The sequence below is a fragment of the Actinia tenebrosa genome, unplaced genomic scaffold (assembly GCF_029948245.1).
Source record: "Actinia tenebrosa isolate PJP-AT-01 unplaced genomic scaffold, QUT_ActTen_1.0 PGA_scaffold0__85_contigs__length_37466705, whole genome shotgun sequence".
Lineage (NCBI taxonomy): Eukaryota > Metazoa > Cnidaria > Anthozoa > Actiniaria > Actiniidae > Actinia > Actinia tenebrosa.
In genome coordinates, this window is record NW_028292569.1 from 33,659,394 (window position 1) to 33,684,319 (window position 24,926).

General features: G+C 35.0%; 2 protein-coding genes and 1 long non-coding RNA gene across 4 annotated transcripts; 1 reads left to right on the forward strand and 2 right to left on the reverse strand.

Moving 5' to 3' along the window:
* Positions 1 to 125: 125 nt before the first annotated feature.
* Positions 126 to 3,218, reverse strand: LOC116307351 (E3 ubiquitin-protein ligase RNF103). Its single transcript, XM_031717545.2, has one exon. The coding sequence runs from the start codon at positions 3,143 to 3,145 to the stop codon at positions 1,244 to 1,246; it is 1,902 nt and encodes a 633-aa protein (XP_031573405.2). The 5' UTR covers positions 3,146 to 3,218; the 3' UTR covers positions 126 to 1,243.
* A 106-nt stretch (positions 3,219 to 3,324) lies between these two features.
* Positions 3,325 to 15,379, forward strand: LOC116307360 (uncharacterized). The gene is made up of 2 exons (XR_004198389.2): positions 3,325 to 3,596; positions 14,422 to 15,379. It is a non-coding gene; the product is annotated as an uncharacterized LOC116307360 (long non-coding RNA).
* On the reverse strand, positions 7,039 to 23,551 carry LOC116307353 (uncharacterized). 2 transcript variants are annotated; one of them, XM_031717548.2, is made up of 2 exons: positions 23,430 to 23,551; positions 7,039 to 8,808 (listed from the first exon to the last, which is right to left on the reverse strand). In XM_031717548.2, exons 1-2 carry the CDS (start codon positions 23,470 to 23,472, stop codon positions 7,718 to 7,720), a joined length of 1,134 nt encoding a protein of 377 aa, XP_031573408.1. In that variant the 5' UTR covers positions 23,473 to 23,551; the 3' UTR covers positions 7,039 to 7,717. The 2 variants fall into 2 exon arrangements, with proteins under 2 accessions (XP_031573408.1, XP_031573407.1); XM_031717547.2 differs by lacking the exon at positions 23,430 to 23,551 and adding an exon at positions 9,398 to 9,817.
* Positions 23,552 to 24,926: the final 1,375 nt, after the last annotated feature.

The following is a 24,926-nucleotide window of genomic DNA, read 5'->3' on the forward strand; positions in this document are numbered from 1 at the left end:
ATTATTTTCTACAAGTGCTGTCTAGTATCTATGAGCATGTCTGAACTAATTAATTTGTGACTGTTAAATAATATGGTGGGTATAGAAGTAGTGAAAATCCATGCCAAACATAGAAAAAGACTGGCTAAACAAGATAATATTTGAGCTTTTATTGACTTCCAAGAACAGTTTACCTCAATTTACAGTTCTGTTGGAAACACAAAATATTCATAAACCATTTGTTACAACCAAATAACTTTATTAGAGTGCAAACCATATATCTGTGCAATAACAAAAACTAAATAACACTAAACACATCATGCTTTTTCTTTTGTTTTCTACTAATTAGTTAGTATTATTTCATAGATATATGGTTTTCACTCTACCAAACATTAGTAATGTTTGAAATCTAAATTCATTATATAATCCTTTAGCATAATGATTGCATTGGACAAGTGAGAAGTGAAAAGGGCAGTGCTCAAACAAATCCAAAAGATAAACACTACTTTATGTAATCCATGCTGACAGAAATTTGCTGGTGATCAACAAATTGTTAAAAATGATCTGTTTATTTCCCTACCAAGACAATACTGTTAAAAAGCAAATTCAATTAAAGTAAATACTTTCTTTGATTAAACCTTGATGCAACATCTTGTTACATAATAAAACTGAACAAAAAAAATTGTTAACTGTGATACACCTATTATTAAAAATGTATGGTGAATGGAAAAATTTTGGAAATGAAGGTCCCATGAAAAAGAAAATGTTTAGTACTTGTAAAAACACTTTCCAAAGCTAAAAATAATGGCCAGTGAATGGATCACTTGGGACAGTCCTCTTGACTGGTGACATGTTGATCAGTCCAATGTGGTTGGTCATCATGTCCAGCTAGTATTGAACAGCCATTATTTTTTGACCTACTCTAACCCCATTGTATTGCCAGGTTTCAATCAACTGATAAAAATCTTTGAATCTGATTATCTGCTCCAAATGGTGGTCAAACACTGACCCCCATGTGCTGTCAACCAGAAAGATTTCCATTGATTGAAACTAGTGATTCAGCAGATGAACATTTCGCATGAGACAGGGAAACATGTCAAGTGAAATAAAAAAATTGGCTGTTTCATGCCAAGTCTTCATTTAGGCTTCAAACACATATATTTTGATTTACTGGGACTGTCTTTGTGCTGCAATTCATGGTATATATTCAGTAATCACAAGACCTCCTTTTCTAAAAATAGCTGTAACACATGTACAAGAAAGACTATTTCTGTGTGCCATCTGTGTGTGGAGAAGAACCAACAAGTTTGGGTCTATATGCAGGCCATCTACAAATGGGACAGCACTGATGTGCTATGGTACCTCCACTTGTTAGCCAAATTCCAATGCACTGTTGATGAAAACAATGGCCACAAGGTAACCCAAGGACTGTTGCACCAGAGGTGAATTCTTCCAAACATATTGTACAATCCTTGCTAACCATGATTCCTGGAGGTTTTTGAGATCCAACACAGGAGCAGGTGCAGCCATTTTCAGAGTGATCTTTGATGGTAGTACCAATGGAAGCATGATCCTCATGTATAGAACAAAACATCCAAGTTGGGAGGTTTTTTATGTAGTCTGTTGGAAATACAGGGTGCAACCAAAGATCTGGAACAGCTAATCTGCGCACTAACATATCAAAACCATCTTCAAAACTAGCAGGAGAATAGTTGATTTGAGGGTGCCACTGTGATAAGGACTGAAATAACTGTGAAAAGTAATTAAGGTCTTGCGTTAACCAGTCTGCGTTGGGATCATCATCATCATCATCATCCACAATCCTGAAGTAGCATTTATATTTCCTTCTTATCCAAGCAGCTAATGCTCCAAATGCGAAGTATCCTGCCAGTGTGACACGCCTGTAGTTGATGCATAGCAGGAAATCATTTCGTATGATAGCTGCAACATCTGTGCTCATGACTGAGCGACAAAATTTAAGACCAGCATCAAGGATAGGTGATAGGCCTGGAAGTTGAAAGAGTCCAATGGCGGGTAGAGAAAGTATGATAAGACTGGTATTATAAAATGTTAATAAACACAGCAGTTGAAACGTCCTCCTTAGTAATCCACCACGCATAAGGAACAACTCTAACAGACAACACAGATTGACAACACAAAGGGCAGTCAGGAACAGATCATTAACTTCAGGATGGAGTGTTTTTAAAAAAAGGTCCATGGTTCCATAATCAAATTTCTCCCCTTTTCTATCACCAAATGCAAATTTCCCTTCAGGAGTAAATAACATCAAAGTAGGTATTCGTTTTATGCCAAGTTCTCTAAGCTCCTTAGATACCGGTCTTTTCGAAAGGGATGTGTAGTATGCAAACCGTACTCGACCTGTAAATTTGATGGAAAGCGATGACAAAAACATTGGGGGTTCTGGGAGAGTCGAAAAAAGAGCCACGTATATGTAGTTCTTTTCCAACTGATTCCTTAGATTTTTACGAAAACTATCTATAGTATCTATTTCCATTATTTTGGCAGATAATTTGGAGTTTACCCAACGAAAGACGCGATCCACATTAAGTTTCTTTTTCGTATCATATGTTTGGATAATGACGTTACCCTTCGGCTGGTTGCTCTGTGGCATAGAAAGGATGATTGAAGTTTTATTCCAACGATACTTATGGCAAAGCCACGGATCATTCTCACATTTAAACGTACCCATTCTTATCCCAAACCATGAAATTTTACGTTTAAAGGATTTCCACTGCTTGGAATTTAGGACAGGCGAACATCCTTGTGGGATAACTTCCACGAGCCAACTCCCTGCTTTGGTGTCTTCGACTTCCTCGAAGAAGTGAGAAGCTCTAGTAAAAGCAAACTCATTATCTTCTTCTTCGCTTTCTAGAGGATTTTCCTTAGAAAGACATGTATCTGGATCAGTCACAGCTCCAGAAGCCTCGACCAGATCGGCGAGTTCGTTCTTTTCGACAACTCCATTATAACTTATCCCTCTCTTGTCTAGGATTTCTTTTAGTTTACGGACACTGAGAGCGAACGGATCGAAGAACTGAGATGCCAGGCACCCTGCTTCCAACCAACTTGAAGTAAGGTCGAGGATTCTAGCAGCTAAAAATATAATAAGAAAATAAACTAGCAACAAAATCACCTTAGCTAACATGGCTGCCCTTCATATACATACATCAACAACATACCAAGGATTCTGGATAATCTCTCATGCGAGCGATGATTGGCTGGTTTAAAGTTTCCCGCCAAAGCTCGCGAGTCCGCTGACGTGTCATAAGATTGCGTTAATGCTAATTTTATTCTGTCTCACATTTGGACAATTTTGAAAATTTAACCAATCATATTTAAGCTTCTTTAAACGTTTTATTTCTATTCATGGATTACGAGCAAGAGAATGCCTGCTTTGCACTTTTTATTTGGCTGATAGGACTCTGAGTTGTACAAGAAATATACAGAGTATTCCTTGTTCTTCTTGTTCGTCTCATAGAATAACCCAAACATTGTTTCTTTTCTTTCGATAGTTTTAAACGAGTGCTTTGCAGCTTTTGGTTCTGCAAACAAGGCGCTCTATTGAAGTCTGATTTTCCAGCAGCTTGTTTTAAAAGGTGAGCACTGACCGTCACTTGTTGTCACTTGTTATCTTGAGCAAGATTTCTTCTATCAGCTTAAATGTTATTACTTTGGTTACGCGGTCAAATGTTAGTTGCAGCAAGCCTTATTGCTGTTAGTTCTTCGGTAGAATCTTAAAGTTTTCTCATAGAACATTTTTTGGTCTTCAACTTATAAGTTTCTGGTCTTTCTGATGTAAGAACAGGAAAGCCAGTGGGAGCAAGCTGTGTAAAATTACTGAATGGCTAGTTAAGTAGTATACATATTTAGCGATGATTCTAAGGTAGAGACAGGGGGTACACCGAAGTGCGTAAAGTAAGCTAGAGGGAACCTACAAATCCAGCAATGTGGTAATAGCCCATGAGGCCAAAGGGCAAATTATTGTCTATTGACTCTAACCCTGAGGGCAAGAGGTCTAGTTGTTTCTAGTTTAAACTTACTGATCAGTCAAATATATGGATACAAACAATTTTTAAATCATTTAGGTCCAAAATGCGAGTTATAATATAGCCACCCTTGTTTTGGTTTTCAAAATCGGCACTTTTTGCTACTAGTGGTCTATCACTAATAGATCAATAGTAGCTTAGCCAATCAGAGTATGGGATGTATGTTACAATTATTTTAGTTGACTCTGCACTCACACATCCCTTCTGTCAACAAAAAATTGTCTTTATTTGATATTTGCACCAAATGCCATATTTCTATTAGCTGAACATGTTATGGATCAAATGGGTTTAAATCACTAAATCCAAAATAAACATGTGGTCTTATATTACAAACGACATTAATAACAAAAGAATAAAACGAATAAAACCTTAAATTAACCCATGAAGTTCAAGATATACTAATAAAAATGTGTATAACCAATGTATATAAAAACGATGACAATGATAACCAACTTGCATTTTTTTTTTTTTATTAATCTTTCTTAAGCAGTGATAAAAATGATAATAAATCCAAGCTTTTCACAGATATTAAAATTATCCTGCCTGATTACCAAATCTTCAACTTTGAATCCAAGCTTATAATGCTCATCTTAGATCAGCTGAAAAAGAAGAATTTAGGCATTACCTTAAGCCTTCAAGGTATTGTATAGGTTTTGAAGATTTTTTTCCAGTTTGTCAAATGTTTCTTTTTTATGTCCTCTGTCGCAAATTTGAAAACCCTCTTTAGAGTCATGTGAGAATTGAGGATTTTGCCCTACTGAAATTTGAAATGTAATATAATATTTTGCAGAGGATGTATAACATATGTTTGAGTTGGATATTTATTTATTTAATTAATTTTTTTGAAGCAAATACAGGTAGCTCAGTAATACAATTGATTTAGCTCTGAAATTGCTATAAACCAATCAGCAGAGACTAATAGAGAGATCAGATAAGCTGCCAATACAACATGGTATATCAAATTACTTGAGGTATGAAGCATAAACATAATAATTTCCATATAGCAATGGTCAATTAGTAATTTATGTCGATAATGAGCTTGGCGAGAGTAATATGGTTGATGAAAACCTCATATGGGGTAACAATTATATAGTAAAACATGGCTACCTTTTCAGTTAGCTATAACTATCAGGTTTTGAGAACTAAATCAAACTCTAAGTAAAAAAACAAGAGATGCCCAACCATTATGCTCCATTGTAAGAACAAAAGAAATATGATGAAAAAGGAAAGAAATCACATGCTTATATACATCAAGTGCTAAACCAATTTATTATAGTACCTATCTTATAATTGACCAAATTTTGACTTGAGTCCCTTTTGCTATATGTAGTCTATATATCTTTCTCAGTGCCTTACTATTTTTTCTGTAATTCTTTTTCTCCTATCCCTAATAAAACAATAAAATAATCTTTATAAGTTATTTCATATATTTTGTTGTAGCTGACTTAATTAATGCATGATATCTTCCCATTATGAAACAAAATTAAAATAACATGTCCACTAAAAATATAATTCTTTTTGTAAGAAAATTTGAAGATTTCAGTTAATGTTTTGGTGATAAATTCATACAAGAGAAGCAAAATGATAATAATAACAATAATAATAATAATAATAAAACTGTTAGGATATTTGATATTTCAGTAGGAAAATAAACAACTAGACATTTACGGTAGAATGACCATATAAGGAATTTATTGCTATCTAGAATTCCAAAAATAAAAGCATATTTTTGACTACAGCCCGGCATGAGCAAAATAATATCAAAACTATTGCTAATACTTTGAAAGTCTTGCATATTGAAAATATCATAGTCAAATACATACATTTGTTATTTTTTATTCTATATCAAAATAATGAATCAATAAGATTTGTGTATTCAAAAGCACAAAAACAGATTTTTTCTAAAAGCCCTTTTTGACGATTGAAAATAAAATCTGTGTATTCAAAAGCACAAAAAAGCCTTTTTGATGATAAAAATTGATAATTGGGAAGACTTCCAAAATTTCATGTAATTAATTTTTCCTTTTGAAGATGTATAGGATAAATCACTATACTTGTAATTAACTTGAAGATCGGCGCTGACAATTTAATATTGGAGTTCACCTTTTGAAGCTTAGACTTTTCATTCTTTTCTTTCTTAGTTTCTACAGCCCTGCTTGATACATGAGGAACATAAATAAAAACCATGTTTTCATTATTTGTATTCTTAATACATTTAGTCATGGAAAATGTTAAGATGATTGAAATTGTTATCCAAGATAATGTTTTCAGAAAACCTCACGAGGAAACAGATGTTTTTTAATTGACTTGAGATTTATGAAACAAGGGTTTCTTCTGATTTGTCAACAAGTATTCATTAGCACATATAGCTTCTTGTCTCTATTTTCTTCTTGTTCCTCTCTAACTCTAACTATGAATGGAATGGTTTTCATTTTACACGAATGAAGAGACACAGCGGTCTCAAAAAGTTAGTTAAATTATTTTTTCTTCTTTGCTATGTGTTACGAAATAAACTATTTTTCAAAATAAAAACAAGACAATAATAGTGCCTTTGTACATGATTAAGACAAGCCACAGCAATCAAAGATTTTAATGAATTATGCAGCAGACACACCTATTCATTTTTATGAGCTTTCATGTCTTGCTGTGAATTTTTACCTTGAATAATGCCAAATATTATATTCATTCAACCCTGCCATCCAATAGTGGTCATTCAGTGGTTGACATATGTATGCATCTTGTTTAGTGGTGGAACTTCCTTTCTGTTGTACTCTTTCAAGGTTTTGACTTATCTTCTTTGTGGTGTCAAAATTTCTACTGTGGTGTTTAGGAATGAGCTTATTGAAGTTATGATCTGATATTCTGACCCCAAATCTCTTGAAACTACATTCTCCAAAATAGCAAACAAACTTTAGCAGTAGGGGACGAATGCATGGGGGTTGATTGGCAATTCAGGTCTGCATGGTAACCATTGAAAAAGAACACAAAGAAGTCATTTTCAAAACATTTTTAATAATATCAGTTACCTGCACTGACTTACAATATCATGACCAGCATGACATTCAGAAGTTTGACATGTTGATGTATTCCATATTTATTCTAGTATTCTTTGACAAAGGAATAATTCCATAAAAAATGCATCATTATGAATGGGTTTAACCCATGTATATTTTCATAAAATGTATTAAAACTCCAATGCTTCATATCCTATATCCTAACAAAAAAACTAGAAAATAATTTTGTAAATTATTATTTTCCTTTATCAAAGAACAACTTTTTTCTTGGAACTCACATTTTACTTAAAATAGCAAGCCGATGTAAATACTTATTTAGAAATAAGTCTTTATACATCTGAATGTCGAACATACCAAAATAGGTCTTCAGTAGCACAGGTAGACCTGCAAACCTGGTTACTAATATGTGAAAAATATATACATGAAATAGGACCAGCCTATTGTTATAATGTCCTATTAACTTATTAAATAGATTCATGTTTATCGTAAAGATGGGGCTAGCCCTCAATGTTGTATAATACATTTCATTTTGTCTCTTTTAAAGTTCACTTTATAGAATATAAAGTCTTTCAGTGCCAGCACTGCAAAAGTTTATAATATTTTTTAAATCCTATAGTGCCTGCACTTGGTTTTGTTTACTGTTCCAGCAGTATTTTCTTAAAACGAATTTACATTTGAAACTGGTATATGCATTTGTGGTGGAGTATTTACATTTGAAACTGGTATATGCATTGGTGGTGGCGTTGGTTGAGGGGACCTGCCCTGAAGTGAAGAGGTAATATCATTTTGTTGAGCTGCCAGAGCTTTTCTTGCTTCTTCTTCCTTCTTTGCTTGTTCTCTTAAATGAATTTTCATGTGGCGGCGGCGTTCATCAGAACGAGCAAATCGGCGTCCACATGTTTCACATGCAAAAGGCTTTTCTCCAGTGTGAGTGCGAATATGAGTTGTAAGGTGATCAGAGCGTGAAAAGTTCCTCATGCAGATGCGACACTGGAAAGGTTTTTGTCCTGTATGTGTACGCATATGCCTTGTTAACTCATCAGATCTTGAGAAGCGCCGAGGACATGTTTCAACTGGACAAGCATAAGGTCTTTCACTTGGTGGTGTTCGTGATCGTCCATCGATAGGGCTGCTGCGTTTAGCTTTCAGAGAAGAGCTAGCCTTTGCAGGACGACCCCTTTGTGGTGGTTTGGTGGCAGGAGGTATAACATAATCCATATTTCCATTACTTTGAAGTAACAGTTTGTCTAAAACTGAAGATTGATCATTTGGCATGAAATTTTGGAATGAACTTCCCACAATAGGCCATTTCATGTTTAAAGTGGCCGTTGCTTCCATAAACATTTGCCCAGCATTTGTGTTTTGTGGCTGAGAAGTACGTGGCATCATGTTAGCCTGAGACTTTCCAATCATGCTGTGCTCCATGTTGTCACCAAGCCCATGTTCTTGAGGTTCAGGCATTTGTGCCTGAGTGACAGGGATTTTGGCCTCTTGAAGAACATGTGGATTCCATGAACTTGCTGTTTGGCTGATAAGTGGAGTCAGGAAGGTGCGATCAGGGATCCACCAGTTGTGAGCAGGAGAACTGTAAGGAGAAGCTTGGCTAGTTGGAGGTGGTGTGGACACTGTTGGCATTGTTGTGAAGTCGTGCAAACTAGGTCCCTTGAAATGGGCTAATCTTTGTTGACATCCTTTCTGTTGTCCTCCTTCTTGTTTGATTTCGGGAACTGCTCCAAAATCAAGGTCTCCTGAGAAAATGAAAAAAACCTGGGTTAGTATTGAGAGTCTAGATCAAAATAGGAACCAAATCAAAGAGATCACCTGGCACTGTAAATTTATTTAGTTATTTGACAACGTTGAATTATGTTAGGAAAACGAATCACTGCAGGCTTGTCCGAAGTAATACCGAGGTTTACAAGAATCCGCTCGACATTTATTCGAACTTTTAATAGTAAGTTTATAATTTGATTAGAAGAAAACTCTTTTAGTTCTATTAAATTACTAGTAAATTACCTCGCAATGTGAAATGAAGTTCATAAGGCATACTGATTTCAAAGTAGGGTTTAAAATAGCTAGTGGTGTACTTAAGCTTCTTGATGTGAGTAAAGTTGAACAAGTACGTACTGTTTAAAGTATTTTTAAGGGTGGTACGGGAAAAGGAAGACTAGATAAGCATTCGTGAAATTTATAAAGTTAGACGTGATTTCTAATTTTACATGAACGTGAGATCAGACTCGGCCCACATTTGCCCCGTCCACGCGACAAAATCATGCTCGCTTCCGAAGTAAACAACTCGTGTTTATAGCCGAGAGTTAGAATTTTAGTTATTTCATGTACCTGTAACAGATGTGTCGTGGAAATCAATCGGCTCACCGAAGATATTAGTAGGTTCATCCATTCCGGTAACAAAGTCCTCGCTTCCTAATGGGACTTGTCGAGCCAACTGAGGAGTAAAGAAACTTGCAGTATCAAAGGCAAATAGTTGATCGGTAGCAACTTGAGCAAGACTATCCAGGGCTTCAGTCATAGTAATCATCATACAATCCTTATACGTATAGCGTGCCGATGGCTTGAAGTATTTGTAGAAATTGGTCGATAATGTTTTGTAGAGTGGAACTGATCAACAGTTATGGTAAGGTCGTGTTATTGCCCGCAATAACAACGACTATCTTGGATTTTTTTGGGTTAAACGGTGGACCCGAATTCTATAGACTCTTTTCGCTTCGTGTAACTCGACGATTTGTGTCGGAAAGGAGTGGGCGTCCTCCTTAAATGAAGATTCAGAGTTCGTAGCGTATTCGGCAATTGACGTATTGACAAGCTTTGGCTATTCTTTCCAGCCAATCAGGAACGACATCGATGAGTCTAAATTTAGTTCGTGCGTCAATGTGACGTTCGCGGCATTGACGTCAGTAGAATTGTTGATCAATAGGTATCGTCAAAGGCTTTGATTGCCTTCGATTGGAAAAAACTTTGTTACATCCAGTCATGAATGTTTCAGGAATTTTCATGTCGTAATTTAATATTGTTCGAACGTGTGAGCTGTTCTCGAATTACCTGATTTTCGTTTGATGGCCGAATGGTAATTACGAACCGAACCCGAGAGCCGACCGAGAACGCTTCGGTTTCTTTCACGAAAATTTACATCTACGTCACTGTATTTGAATATCAGTAGTTATAGAGACAAAGCTATTGCTGGAATATGTTTGTTTCCTTGGACGTTCTTTCTAGAATACTAGGCGTCACTCGGCGACTCCAAGTAAAGAAAGCTCTGGCGGGAATCCGGTCTGATACCAACGAATAACTTGTTATCATTTACTTTTCGAATAAGCTTTGTATTTCATACAAAAATATAAATATAAGTAGGTAAATATCGCTCAAATATAACTCAACAAACATCTCATGATTAATTTTTCATATAATGGGAGAAATTTTGAAGTCCAATTTGAAATTCAAATTTTAAGCCATATCTCAGAGTTTATTTCAATACTGAAGAAAAATATAGAGATAATATACAACCTGACCAATGCCTGATATTTCCCTATCATTCATAATTCATAACTATCTACAAATCTCTTATATTGTGACAATGTTGAATATTTTTAATTTATCGCTCCTGACTATATTTTCCTATTTCAAACGGATTAATTAATCTAGCCACTTTTTTGAGAAAGCTCGAGAGGGCCAAAAATATAACTTTTTCTATAAATAAATTTTCAGAGATAGTACAATCAGTTTCGTGGGTGTCATCGATTAAGCCAGATTAAGTTTTTTTCGAGAACAAACAATACAGAGAACAGGTGCATGCAGTTTTTGGAAAGCAATTTAAATTTCAGACTAAAAATAAACCGTATGACGTCGGATGACATCAGCCCTACTGGCGATCTCCAAGTCATGAATACAGGTGCAGAATAAATTTAGTACTTTTGCTGACGACTAACACTAATTTGTCTCGCGAAAATATTTTGAGAGCCGAATGTAATTCTAATTATAGAGAATATCTTTGGTTAGCAGCAGGCTATATCGTGATGCAAACAAGAAAAATAAGTGAATGACCACTTCACGTCGCTCGCAGCGAAGCGCTTTTAGAGTTGCCGCAAATGATATGTTTTTAAAGAGTTTTCTTAGCTAAATATTGAACCAAAAAGAGGAAAAACGACTGGTGTCCGGTGAAATCCATCGAAGATAGTCGATAAAAAAAGGTCGCTTATCTAACTCAAAACCTGTGCTTTCGTCTCAATAGACGACTAAGAAGTTTCCTCAGCTTCTGTAGCAAGCGAGGATGTGGACAGGTAATCTAGATAGATCAATTTATGGAATTAAAATTCAGTCTGAAAATATTTGTCGTTTCAACCATTTTTATATGTGCTAGTTTCACCGCTAAAGAGGCCCCTCTATTTTCGTACATGTTCGTACAATTTACTCAATATTTTTTTTTGTTTTCGTATATATGTACGACGTAAGGTGGTGATTCAATTTAAATTATATTTAGAATCCAAATTATGATGCTCTTCCATGATGCATTCTATACTGAATTAACTCTAGTTATCTTTTGAAAGCGCCTTGCGCGTTCAGGAAATAATCATTTTATCAGTTAAGATCTTATTTTCTCATAACGCAAAAGTAGTTTTGCAAGAAATGTGAGGTTATCGCATTCGTTTTAGTGCTTTTAAGCGCATCGCTTCGTGTTTTAACCGCATTTTTTAACGACATATAAATTAGAATTCACAACTATGAGAAAACGCTTACGTCGATCGTTGGAGAGCTCTCGATTGGAGATAACGGACCGACATTATCCTAAACCGATCAAAAAGCTAAGCGGAGATCCTTCAATGAAAAAAATAACGTGTTTGAAGAACATATGACTTTATAATTTCTCGGTACCATTGGTAGGAGTCAGGCTTGCTATAGTATGCTAAAGACAATAAATTCGAATTAGAAACTCAATATTAGTCATCTTTTCAATGAGGAAAATACACCTAAACTGAACATTGGCCATCCTTTTTCCGACTATGTAAACGTTCAAAACTCTGTCTCTTAAGTTTCGTGCGAACCAAATGTAAATTACCTATTTTCCTTTCTTTTTTTTTTTTTTTTCAAATATATTCAATCATAAATAATTTACTAGGAAATGGACAGCTAGCTATCCAATAAACGAAAATGAAAATAATGAAATTCAAAATATCTTACCAATTGTTTCAATGCAAAGAACAATATCTTCAAAAAAAAACTTGTTTAAATTTCAATATTTTAAATTATTTTTTAGCTATTTTTTATTATATTTCATTATATTTCTTTTTTATTATTTTATGAACTGGTTTGTCGTGTATTTTATTGTTTTTCAGATAGTTGTCATTAAGTGGTGAAGAACAAAAATATTCTATTTTAGGAATAGTCGGCTATAAATAGCATGATATAGATAGATACTTAAAAACCTAAATTAGACTTTAGACATCAGAATAGGTGACGGCGGTATTATCTCATTAGCACATTAAAACGTTGTCTCAAAAGCTCTCACAAATGCATTCAGTGGGAAGTAAGTTTATGTGGATAAATTGGGGTAATTTTTTTTTAGAAAATTGTCATTTTAATCCCTGTTCAGGTTAGGTTGATGCAATTGCTGGGCTTTTGAATGGTTTTTTTTAATGACCACATTTGTTGTCTTGGTAATCAACTAGACCCTGAAGACTCCTGAAAACTAGGACTGAAGGTGTGAGTGTCAGAGTGAACCGCGGTCATTATCGTTGTATTGTAGAGTAAAATTTAAAAAAGTTCCAAATGAATAATTTTTTTTTTTTTGTAGTAGACTATAGCAAACCACGGTTTGTTAAAATGAATCTAATTAAGAGTAAAAGTTTAATAAACAAATGTAATAGCAATGGTAATCAACTAGACCCTGAAGACTCCTGAAAACTAGGACTGAAGGTGTGAGTGTCAGAGTGAACCGCGGTCATTATCGTTGTATTGTAGAGTAAAATTTAAAAAAGTTCCAAATGAATAATATTTTTTTTGTAGTAGACTATAGCAAACCACGGTTTGTTAAAATGAATCTAATTAAGAGTAAAAGTTTAATAAACAAATGTAATAGCAATAAAGGATAGATGGATGTATAAATGAAAAGAAAAAAGAAAATGGAGAAAGGAAGACGACAAAAATGATTGAAATACATAATTAAGAAATTATGTGACATTCTAGAATAAAATGCAAATTCTTATTTCGGTCAATATTTATCTAGAATTATCGCTCAGCATGTAGTCTCGGCATTAAATTATTTTACTCTTCGTATTGTCGGTATGCTTTAATATTATAATCCATACCTAAAACAACTTTAAGCATTTAGCAGGTTTGCTTTCTGTTTTACTCAAATCCTATTTGCAGAGGCGGGGGGGATACTACTACGGCAACTACTGAAACGTAAATTCAAACCAAAATCAAAGCCAATGAGTGCTGAAATAATTAATATGGAAGTCTGGAGCTTTCTTTTTTTTTTTTTTTTTTTTTTTTGCTATAAAAGGAAAAAAAAGGTATAAAATATTGAAATTAAAAAAGGCTTATGCGGAGACTTCTATTATTTTCGAAATACCAATATCTTAAACAAATGTGAAAACTTAATACAGGAGATAGGATTAATGAAACACTAAACGTGTAAATTGGAGGACACAAGTTACCACAAAAATCTACTAAATTACCCACCTTTGATAAAAAAACAATATGATAAATCGTGACAATCTAAAGCATCAATCTTTTTCACTTTAAGTCGACAATAGTCAGATAAATGAGGAAGTAATCTTCTTAATCAAGGAAGTGATAAAAAGGAAGTATTTTACACCACCCTTAATTGGTTTATCAATGAGAATACTCTAGTTTTATAGTCGACTGCTCTTTGCCCTCGTATAACCTCGCCATAATCTAATCCTATAAAGTATTTATCATTATAAAAAGTTATGCCCTTGGAGATTGGCCTCTTTAAAGCTAAAACACTAATTAATCGATAACGTTACTCCTTCGCTATATAAGATCTATTACATCCACAACGCTTGCAAGTAAAATATTGGAATTAATAGCTCTATCTATAGTCTTAGCTTTTTAGTCGGTCAGCTACATCGTTTTAAGAGGTCATCATAAATGGAATTTATGAAATTCTTTCTACTCTTGGAAAATGGTACAAACTTGTTTATTTATTTCATTGCTCGAATGTTATAAACGCCATGGAGTTTGAATAAAGAACCTTCCGGTTCAAATTTGTAACGACCGAACCCTTTGATCCCGAACGTTCTAGACGAGTTACCTGTTATGGATACCAAATAAACTTTGGTTAAGTATTTGTGATGACGTACTCTTTGGCACTTGACGAATTTCAGGAATTTGAATGCCCCTACGTCATTCAGAGAATCGGGATCATCTCGAGGGCATCGGAACGACATTCCAGACTCTTGTGCAAGTTGCGCAATGGCGTGACGTGGGATGACGGTGGCTCAATGGTCACGTAAATTTGATATCCAGCACGTTGCTGTTAGTTCTCGACCACATGGAGTAAATCATCCAAAACGTACTTAAACAAAGAAAGTTAGCCAAATATTGTCGATAGAAAAGCAGAATCAGGAAATGTATTGTTAGGGAAAACGAGTCTACCAGTAATGCAGAACATCGCGTGACTCTTTCCTTCCACCGAAATAATACAAACACCTTTAAGCTGTATTGATACTTTCTTGTTCGCTTGAACGCATAAGCAAACAACGGTATGTACTTGTAAGATTTCGTTGGAAATGTTTATGTGGACATTCAATGTATTAGATATTGAAGTTTTAGTATAATTTCAGTTTATAAGACCTTAACAATCCCTAAAGTTTGAACTCAAACGAAGCTGCTGTTCTATCGGTGCTACTGACTAATCTGAAACATTAAAATCCCGCGCATTCGATATACAAAATCGAATCGCTTTTGTTCTTCTAAGAGCAAGATAAAAAGAAGCAAAACCGATAAAATTTTACACTATGCTTTGTTTCTTGTCTTGAAACTATATAATGTTCTATATTTCTTATAGCACGATGACCTTTTTGTCATGTATCTCGTTATCTTGTAACTTAGACTTATGAAGTGATGATGATGATAGATTAATATATAAAACATTTATAAGAAGAGTTGATAGTAATACTAAAAACAAACAGAATTCTTATATTTTTGATTTTGAATTATTCCTCTTATCCTAAAGGCACTTTATATATATATGCATATATATCGAAATTAAGCAATGTTGTGGCGCAACTGGTGGTAGTACATATTTCATTTGTGGAATTAAATTTTTGTCATAGAAAACAATATTGTAGTAGTTGTGATTCTTTCATACTTAACACTTCCATCATGTCCACAGCAGCACTTTATCGTTGCTCCCTACAAGCTGCGTTTCTTTGTTCAAAACGCTGGTCTACGAATGTTGTGTAGGACGTTTTCCTTCCCTTGCACACTGATACACCCTACTTTATGCTACGACGAAAAGAATCAATTTACAGGAATTCTCTTTCCTACTTCCCTAATAATCCCATGTGGGCATTCCGCCTACCTCAAGTCAATCAATGATTTATTTGAATAAAAGTGAACTAAAAAAAAAATATATATATATATATATATATATATTAGCATATCACTAAACGAGCTACTACTACCAAGTGTGTGATGGCGAACGCACAAATTTTGCATCATTCAAGTAGTATCATGTCAAATAAATACTGTTTATAATAATACGGTATTAGGACAACTGCCTACTATTTTTTTAAAAATCAAGCGAGCAGAAATGTCATTTTAATAGATGTGGGAGTAGATAGTCTTTTCCACTGAAGAAGGTCATTGACCAAAACCCTGCATGGCAAGTATTTTGATACTTTAAAAAGAATTCTCATTTAAAAAGGAGGAGCAAAAAAAGAGACAAGCAATGATTGTTTCAGACAAAAATGTGCAAACAAACTTACCTAATGATTTCATCGGATATCCGCGACGATACAACGTGCTCAGTGGTATAAACGCCCGCGATTCGGTGATACCATGGTTTTAGTTTGCGAAAGGTGGGCGATAACTTCCCACATCACATTGTAATTATGCCAGAATTAAATGGAAAGTTAAAAAAATTGCAAACAATCTGCTAATAAGGCATCTTGTGCTATCTATTATTTCAACTAAGAATGCTAGTTTGCGGACTAAATTCGAGTATCAAATGGTTAGTAGTTGGACAAGGTTAAGTAAGGTTTATATGAATAAAGTTTTAAATCAGCATATCTAAAGAAATTATCTTTTATATAAGAAACTAATTACCACAAGTATAAAAACTAAATAGCGATTCTATTCAGACGTTTTAACTAGTATAGGTTTTCAAATCCATTGACATATCATTTCTGCAAAATTCTGTAATTTCATACCCCGTGTGGGTTGAAATTCTATGAGGAATTTTGTAAGCAAGAGCCGGACTCAACAACCTGCCGGCATGAGTTCTGGCTTTTGCGGTTGTTTTGCAGTTGAATATATGACTGTCAGCAAATCAGGTGCCTGTGCACAAGACTGGGATTTCTCAAATCTATCGCTTGGACTTTGGATTTTACGAATTCATGTTTAGGTGCTGGATCTGATGCTCCTCAGTCTCGATTGCCATCACTACCCTGCCTATTCTACAGCCATTTACAGTTTTACCGAGTTTTAGAAATTTTTTTTCATTTTATTTTATTACGATAAACTTTACTTTGTATGTTAGTATTTCTTTCGCTTTCCATCGATAGATAGCGAGAAACAAGCGCTTGCTAGATATGTTTCCTATATTTCCGTTTTAGAAACAGGGTAGTCATTTTTTTCTCACTGATATTGATGTTAAAAAGTTGATGCATTTTATCTGACGGATCATATTGCCTTAGTTTCTAGTACGTATTTCAACTAAGGGCAGGAAAATCTACTACATGATTTAAAAGCTCCTAAATTATTGAAATGTGTCTTAAGGGGTTTTCATTATTTAAAAACCGATATAGAAATTGACGTATGACACTGCAAGGACATAAAAACAGTATCGTGAGTGTTAGCTGAAACAACGAGCACACAGGGGGGGAAACGAAACTGGTTGGCTAAAGTGCCGAAGTATGATAGTATGATATATCTTTTATTATTCGTTACGGAATAATGTGAATTTTTTTGTTCAGATACCAGTTTGATTTATCATATTGATGTTTAAAATTGTCAGCTGTAAACCTAACAGCAGAGTGACGTACTCTTTATTGTATCAGTAGCAATATAGATGAGAGACAAATCAATCTTGACGTAAATCCAAGCATGATGCATAATAAGATATCCGGTTTGTACGTCTTACATGGTCGTGCGCGCTGGTCTTATTTCCGAGTATCTGCTTAGACAAACTGAACTACAACCTATCGGCATAAAGATTTATCCTATCGTCTAGTAACGGGATTCTAGTGCGCACTTCAAAATCTGCCCGATAATGTATTTGTTTAGGAAATCGCACGATCTCTAGCATAATTCGGAAACATCACGAGTATCTATCAATTCCGAATTGTACGCGAAGATCGTTCGATCTTTTGTTTTTAATACACTCAACAAAATTGAGCAATTTCATTGTGACTCTACAGAGTACAATTAACGATTTAATTCCAATCAGAATCGAGTAATTTTGTTTAGTGTATTATACGTTAACGTAGAGGGCACTGGACTCTAGTTGCTAGAAGTTAGAGTAACCATTCAAGCTGCTTTAATTAACTTTCTATTCAATATATATGCAGCGAAATTAGCCGCGATTGATGTGCTATTCAGGGTGGTGTGGTAGTAGTACAAGCACTGAAAGACAGGCAGGTGCGCGAACACTGTTTCTCATATTCACCTGCTGTGGAGGGCTTTTGCAACAGCCATGTTGTCTAGTAATAATTTTCATATGAATTTTTTTTACTACTTCTCTACTGCAACTACGTTCAACCTCTATAGACTGTTTATCCAATGTATTGAATCCAAGGTACTTGAATTAGAGTACCGGATTGAAATTTTGTAATTATTCAAAATCTTCTGTTCTCAGGGAAGGGATCCCCTTCATCTCGACTGAAAAACATTAAAACCATTTGTCTAAGGCCAAATGTCGCAAGTGAAACATGGCTGATGCAATAAAGGTTCTCATTCGAAATGAATATCCAAATTTACTTTAGTCAGGATGGAGTCTGTCTTATATCCTCCAACGCCAACATAAGATTGCCAAAAATATTGTACTCTTACAGTTTGTAGTCTTTGTCAAAAGCTTCATTAGGATTCTTTTTCTACATTTGAAAAGCGAGGTAAATAAAGCACACGAAAACAGTCAAATGTTGTAGGAAGGTTCTCTTACACTTGATTTCCATTACGAATGTATCCTATTCTTAATCGTTTTGCATATTTCGCGATGATTGAGAACGACTACAATGCGCTTTCGTGCATGCAACTATCTCTTCCTGGATTGCTTTCTTTTACCTGATTTCGTTATCCTAGATGGATTAATAGGTCACTGAAAACCGTCTATAAAACATATTGCGATTTAGTATTGTGGCACATTGATACGGAGAGATTGTGACTGGATAACGAGGCAACAAAATAAGTAACCTCCAGTGCTGTTGGACGCGTATGACTTTGGGTGCTTCGCTTACAGTGAAACTATCATCATTACTTTCGGGGGAAATGCGCATCTTCCTGATACAATGCTCCAAAAATGAACTGCCTTCTTTGTAATACCACGATCTAAAATTGGTCTACTTGCTTCAAAAAGTATCTATGTGGTGTCATGCTACAAAAATAATGTATCTATGCGGTGCTATGATGCACCTATGTGATGCCCTGCTGAAATATTTTATGTACCTATGTGATGGCAAAATGATGTACCTAGGTGCTGCCATGCTGCAAATATGATGTACCTATGTGATGTTAAGCTGCAAACATGATTTACATATGGGATGGCAAAGGATGTACATGTGGGATACTATGATAGCAAATGATGTACCTATGTGATGTTAAGCTGCAAACATGATTTACATATGGGATGGCAAAGGATGTACCTATCTGATGTTAAGTTGCAAACATGATTTACATATGGGATGGCAAAGGATGTACCTATGTGATGTTAAGCAGCAAACATGATTTACATATGGGATGACAAAAAATGATGTACCTGCTGTGTGATGTAATTATGGCTTATCTGTATATGTGATACCTGGATGATAACATGATCGCAAATGATGATGTACCTATGTGATGTAACATGATGGTAAATGATGATGTACCTGAATGATACCATGATTGCAAATGATGTTCCTGTGTGATGTAATGATCGTTAATGATGATGTACTTGTGTGATGTAATGATGGTGTATCTGTACATGTGATACCATGATGATGTACCTAGGTGATGCCATGATGGTAAATGATGATGTACCTGGATGATACCATGATTGCAAATGATATTCCTGTGTGATGTAATGATGGTGTATCTGTAAAGGTGATACCATGATGATGTACCTGTGTAAAACTATGATGGCAAGTGAAGTACCTGGTGTGTGATACCATGATAGCAAACCATAGGATAGGATACCATTATGCTTAAACAATGTGATTAATATATATTATGCGATCAAAATGATGTATACTAAGTAGTAACGTAGCAAGGGAGGGCGACCGACAACTCGAAAAATTTTACTGAAAACTTGTGGATATGGCGGAAATTAAACTCTTACTTTAGATGATGAAACGCGTACGCGTGTGTATTGGCCAGTAAATGGTACTTTACCCCCCTCTCCCATGACCGAGATCTCGCTACGCCCCTGTACCTATATGATGCCATTAAGACCCAAATTATATCAGATGCATATGTGGTACGATGTTGTTAAAATGATGTAACTTTGTGATACTATGCGGACAAATGATTTCACTTTGTTCAAAGCTATCCATAGTATAGCTCCATCTTACATTAACAGCCTTGTTGCTATTAAATCACAATCCTCATATAGCCTAAGATCTAATGATAGTCTTTATTTAGAACCCCCTAAGGGAAAGATGTTGAAGACCTTAGGTGCTCGCTCTTTCGAAGCAGCAGCTCCACAATTATAGAGCAAGCTTCCACATGACATTAGACAAATAGTTTGGAAAAATTCAAGAGAGCTATTAATTATCTTTTTAAAGAAGCATTTGATAAGAATTAATATTTTCATTATTTTATTAATATTATTTATTATATTTGTTAATAGATTTTTATTGTTAATAGGCATTTCAGTCTCTTTTATTTAGAGACCGATTATTTAAATTTCTTATTGCAAAGCGATATTGATCTATTTTTGTAAATAGGGCTATAAAAGTAATAAATTATTATATTATTATCCTGCTAAAATGATGTACCATAATATCAAATGCATACAAATTATGTATCTTTATGATACCATACCTACAAATTGATATGTACCTTTACGTGTTATCTTGCGAATCAATGATTTAACTATGACATTTATGACGTACATTTGTCAGTCACTACACAAACCGTTTGATCACGACGAGGTGTTTTCTAACTCGACTAAGTTATAATATCCAGAGATAAATGATATCACTTGAAGTGATAAACTTAAACTAATCTAGATTAGCTTGCGATTAGCTAGCCTAAGCTTAACAAAACTTAAGTATAGCTGTTTAATGCCAATCTTCTAATTAAAAAAAAAAAACTATTTAACCATGTAATATGGCTTAAAAGCTTTTTTAAATGTTAGTTTCCTTCCTAACTTCAAGAATTCTGTTCCGAAGATCAGTCAAATTTCGCGATAAAGTCGATATAGTGACGTCAGTAAGGTAGAATATCTTGAAGAGTCATGTCTACCTGAACTTTACGCAGAATACGAATTAGCGTTAAAAATCTAAGAAATGGGGAGGACAAATTTCATGTATAGCTAGCCAAGTATTAAACATCGATGTATTTTTCTTATGCCAGTGCTTGAGCACTAATTCGAAACATACCCCTTCCCGGCCACTGAGCATGAGATTTTGCCGTTTGTACCAGATAACACACCTGTGATCATCCACACAAACATACATCCCTAAAACATTTTCCGCGGAAAACTGCTACTATTTTACATCGGCTACAAGCGTAAAAACAATCAGCTCTATGGCTGTTAACGGCGAGACTGTGTAAAGTCATAACGTATTCTGTTTTTATTAAACAATCTAAAGAAAAACATGTACATTTTCTTATTTTTGAATAAATGTTTGGTTAACGTGGTCACAAAAGTGATTTAAATTTTTAATAATCGCTTATGTCAGGCAAGAATGTTCAGTGGTTTGAGGAATATACAGTGAGAAAGGAATATACTGATCAAATAGAAATTAAATATATATATATAGGTCCAATGTTAAGAATATTCAAGATACACAAATTGGTCATCATTCGAGAGTTTATTTCTGTTCCTTTGCTTGATTTGTTTCCATTCGTGTGCTCCCATTCCTTTTAATTTTCTAGTGTCTTAGGATCTTTCTCCGACGAATTTTCTTATATAGCTAGAAGTAGAAGAAAAACAAGCTTCTCTTTTGTGCCATTGGATTCAATGCAAGAAAAACAAGACTGATAAGAGCCGGATAAAGTCAAAATTGTTTTTATTCCCCCATTGAAAACACTTCTAACGCCTCCACTATCGAAGGACTATGTTCAACAAGAGTGCATGGCCTCTGAAAAAGCCAGCTGCATGGGGTCAGTTAGTGAGCTGTTTTAGTGAGCGGTATCAGTCGAATACAAACTCATTTTAGCCTTTTTAAACAATTTTAACATGCTTCCAGTTTTTTTCATGCGAGATTTGGGTGCTGGATTGGTATGCTATTTGATACAGGTGTCTGCCAAGAGTTGTATGATATACTGTCTCGTTTTCTGACTGGAAGTTGTTCACCGTAGAAGCTAAGTCAGTACAAAAGTTATTGAAGCTACAACGATACATGTTGGTACTAAAGATCGATTATTTATAGTTTGTTTTCTAATGAGGAAGCAAATCATTAATAAAAAAATAACGCCTCTCTTCCGGATTGGCGCCATCTTAGGGTATGTTTATTAGCTATAATTTGTACTCCTCAAGGGAAAACAGAAAACGTCGTGGAGTAACAAACTTTATAGTAGAACTTACTTAAAACTTGATTCGTGTCATTTTAAAAGTTGAACTTTCTTTCAAAACATAACTGATGGCATAAAATAACGCACGAGAATCGATCTCGTTCGCGTGAAGAAAGAAGATTGTCAGAGGGAGTTTTCCATGTCTGGAATCGGTGTAGGAACCTCTACTTCTTTTCGGGATATTTTCAAAACTGAATGTTTTCTTCTAAACTTGACATTCTAGCAATTCAAGTTTTATTCAAGATGAAAATTGCGAATTTGAAAGGCAAATGTTTTAGCTAAGTTGATAAATGCGAGGGCGACCGAAATTACAATTTATATAATGGGCAACCAGTTCTGACTATTGGTCCACCCACGCTGAAAGCCATGCTTTCGCTCCACAGTGCCCTCGCTTTTGAGCATATACATACATATACATATCTATATTATATATCCAAATTGCAAAACACACTGTCTGACATCATTTGAGATTGCAACATCATTTTTGGGGATTGTTGTTGTAAGAAAAGTTTTAGATGTCTTAAAAGTTTTTCATCTTAAAAAGTAGTTTTTAGCATGGTAAAAATGTATTATGGGCATTGGCCGTCATAAGCATTGGCGTGATGGCGATTAATTTGCCTAAAAGGAAAATGATTTATATTCTTTTTAGTCTATTATTTTATAGTTGGTTTGCATGATTTTTAGTTGTCGTTGTTGTTGCGTCTTTAGAAAATTTATATGTTCCGACGTTATAGCAAAGGGGATAGTAATCCTTGATGTTTTGATATCGCATGAAAAAAAAAACCTGTTGTAACTGTTTCTTGCTCATCTCGGAGGCTGAACCATAGTCAGAGGATTCGTCTTGACAACAAAGACTATGATTACGTAGCTATTATGGCAACTTGTAAGTCCAAATAAATTCCCATCTCGTATCAATGGAATGTCGAACGTATTGTTCGTCCAATGTTGACACGCAACGAAGACAATAATCGAGGTAAATACCGGTCTAAACTATAACAAAGTGATCGTTCTTTCGACATATATCTCTATGCTGGTTATGAACTAGTATAATTTCGTACAGATGCCAGGTATTCTCAAATTATTTTCTAAAGATTCGTCATGTCTATTACTTTAAATTTCAGAATATTATTAATTTACTGATGACTAGATGTTGGTGGACTCTCTAGTACGTTACACAATTTCAAATGGTCCATATAGTAAAAGCTTAGATGCTTAATTATTCTATGATAAATACCTTCATAAGCAGGGAAACGAGGGAATGACATCGTTATATTCATTCATTAATGTTGTGGACGTCCTGCTCCTGGGAGTGGATTTTTTCCTTTTTTTTTTACTGTCACGTTATTTAACGTTTTCCCCCAATTTCTTCGCTGTGTTCCGGCTTTAACATGTGAGTTTCATCTGATCGTTTGCTTATATGCGTCGCGCTTCAGTGATGAAAGTTCAAGCAATTATGCAAACAAGGTGTGGGCGTAGCGGATCGTCACACATATTTATGTGGTCTATCCAGTTAAATCTTTTTGCGTGGGACAGTCCTTCAAAATATCACCATAACAACTGTGTGTCCGGATAAGTACGAGCACATTCCGACCTTTGATAATGCGATGTTCTTTTCTTAAGTTCTGTCAATCAAATTCGTCGTCTTCGCCTCGGAATGCTCGAGTGACGTCAGTAGATCATTTTCGGCGAGCCGATAGCAATTACGATTAAATACTTGGCATTCCGTTCGAACCCCGGGAACAGGGCTGTCAAATCTCTTAATCAGATTATGCTTGTGATACTAAGGTCACTGTTCACCCTCTAATGTATATTATTGTCTTTGATCTATCTAGTATGTCTGGTAAAAACTTCTTAGTTACTAACAAGCCGGTTCGTTGGAGATCGGATGTACTTTTTTGGATTCAAAATACTTAAATACGTGTGTACTTGTTAAAGTCATGTTACGCATTCATCAGCCAGCAACTAGTTTCTCTCCACAAAGTCACAAAAGGTGCAACAGTTTTAAACAAATTATTCTAATACTAATTACTAAATCCTTCTCTGTTCTTCATTCCAAACTTCAGTCATAGATTCATTACAAGCGCCAAGAATATTCTATTTGCACTTAAATTTCAAAAACGAAGTCTATTCTTTAAGAAACCTTACTGTCTTTTCTTATTTTTCGCCTTCTCCACATCCAACAATATATAGAATATAACAATAACTGTGTACTGAATATATCGAACGTGAAGCAAGTTACTACAGTTTTGTAATGAACAAATCGTATAAAGAGTTGTGTCAATTAAAGTATCTTTAGTTGCGCTGAAAGGTCAACCGTTTCCTTCCGATTATACCCTTTAAAGGTAGTAATCAGTTATCTGAACAGCTCGACAAGGTCAACATCATCGGAAGGGGTCGCACTGGAACACGCTACGGAACAGCTGAACGTTTCAATCGCGATCACGTTTATAAACCGCTCGAAAAATAGTGTTGAGAAACCAAGCTGAGAGAACTGTTACAAACGGCTTCCTTGGGAAATATTACTTTTAGCAGGACAAAAGGAAGACTGTTTTCATGTTAAGAATCCTGATAGAACTGCGTTGTGCAAGCTTTTAATTGATCTCCTCTTTTCCTGCCGAACAGTTTTACCCTCATTTTGAAAACTGAAGAAAAACGCTCACACAACTCAGTTTTTATGGTGCTTGACGCTGTTAGGAATAGCTATGTTTTCGTTAGTACAGTTCGTATTCTG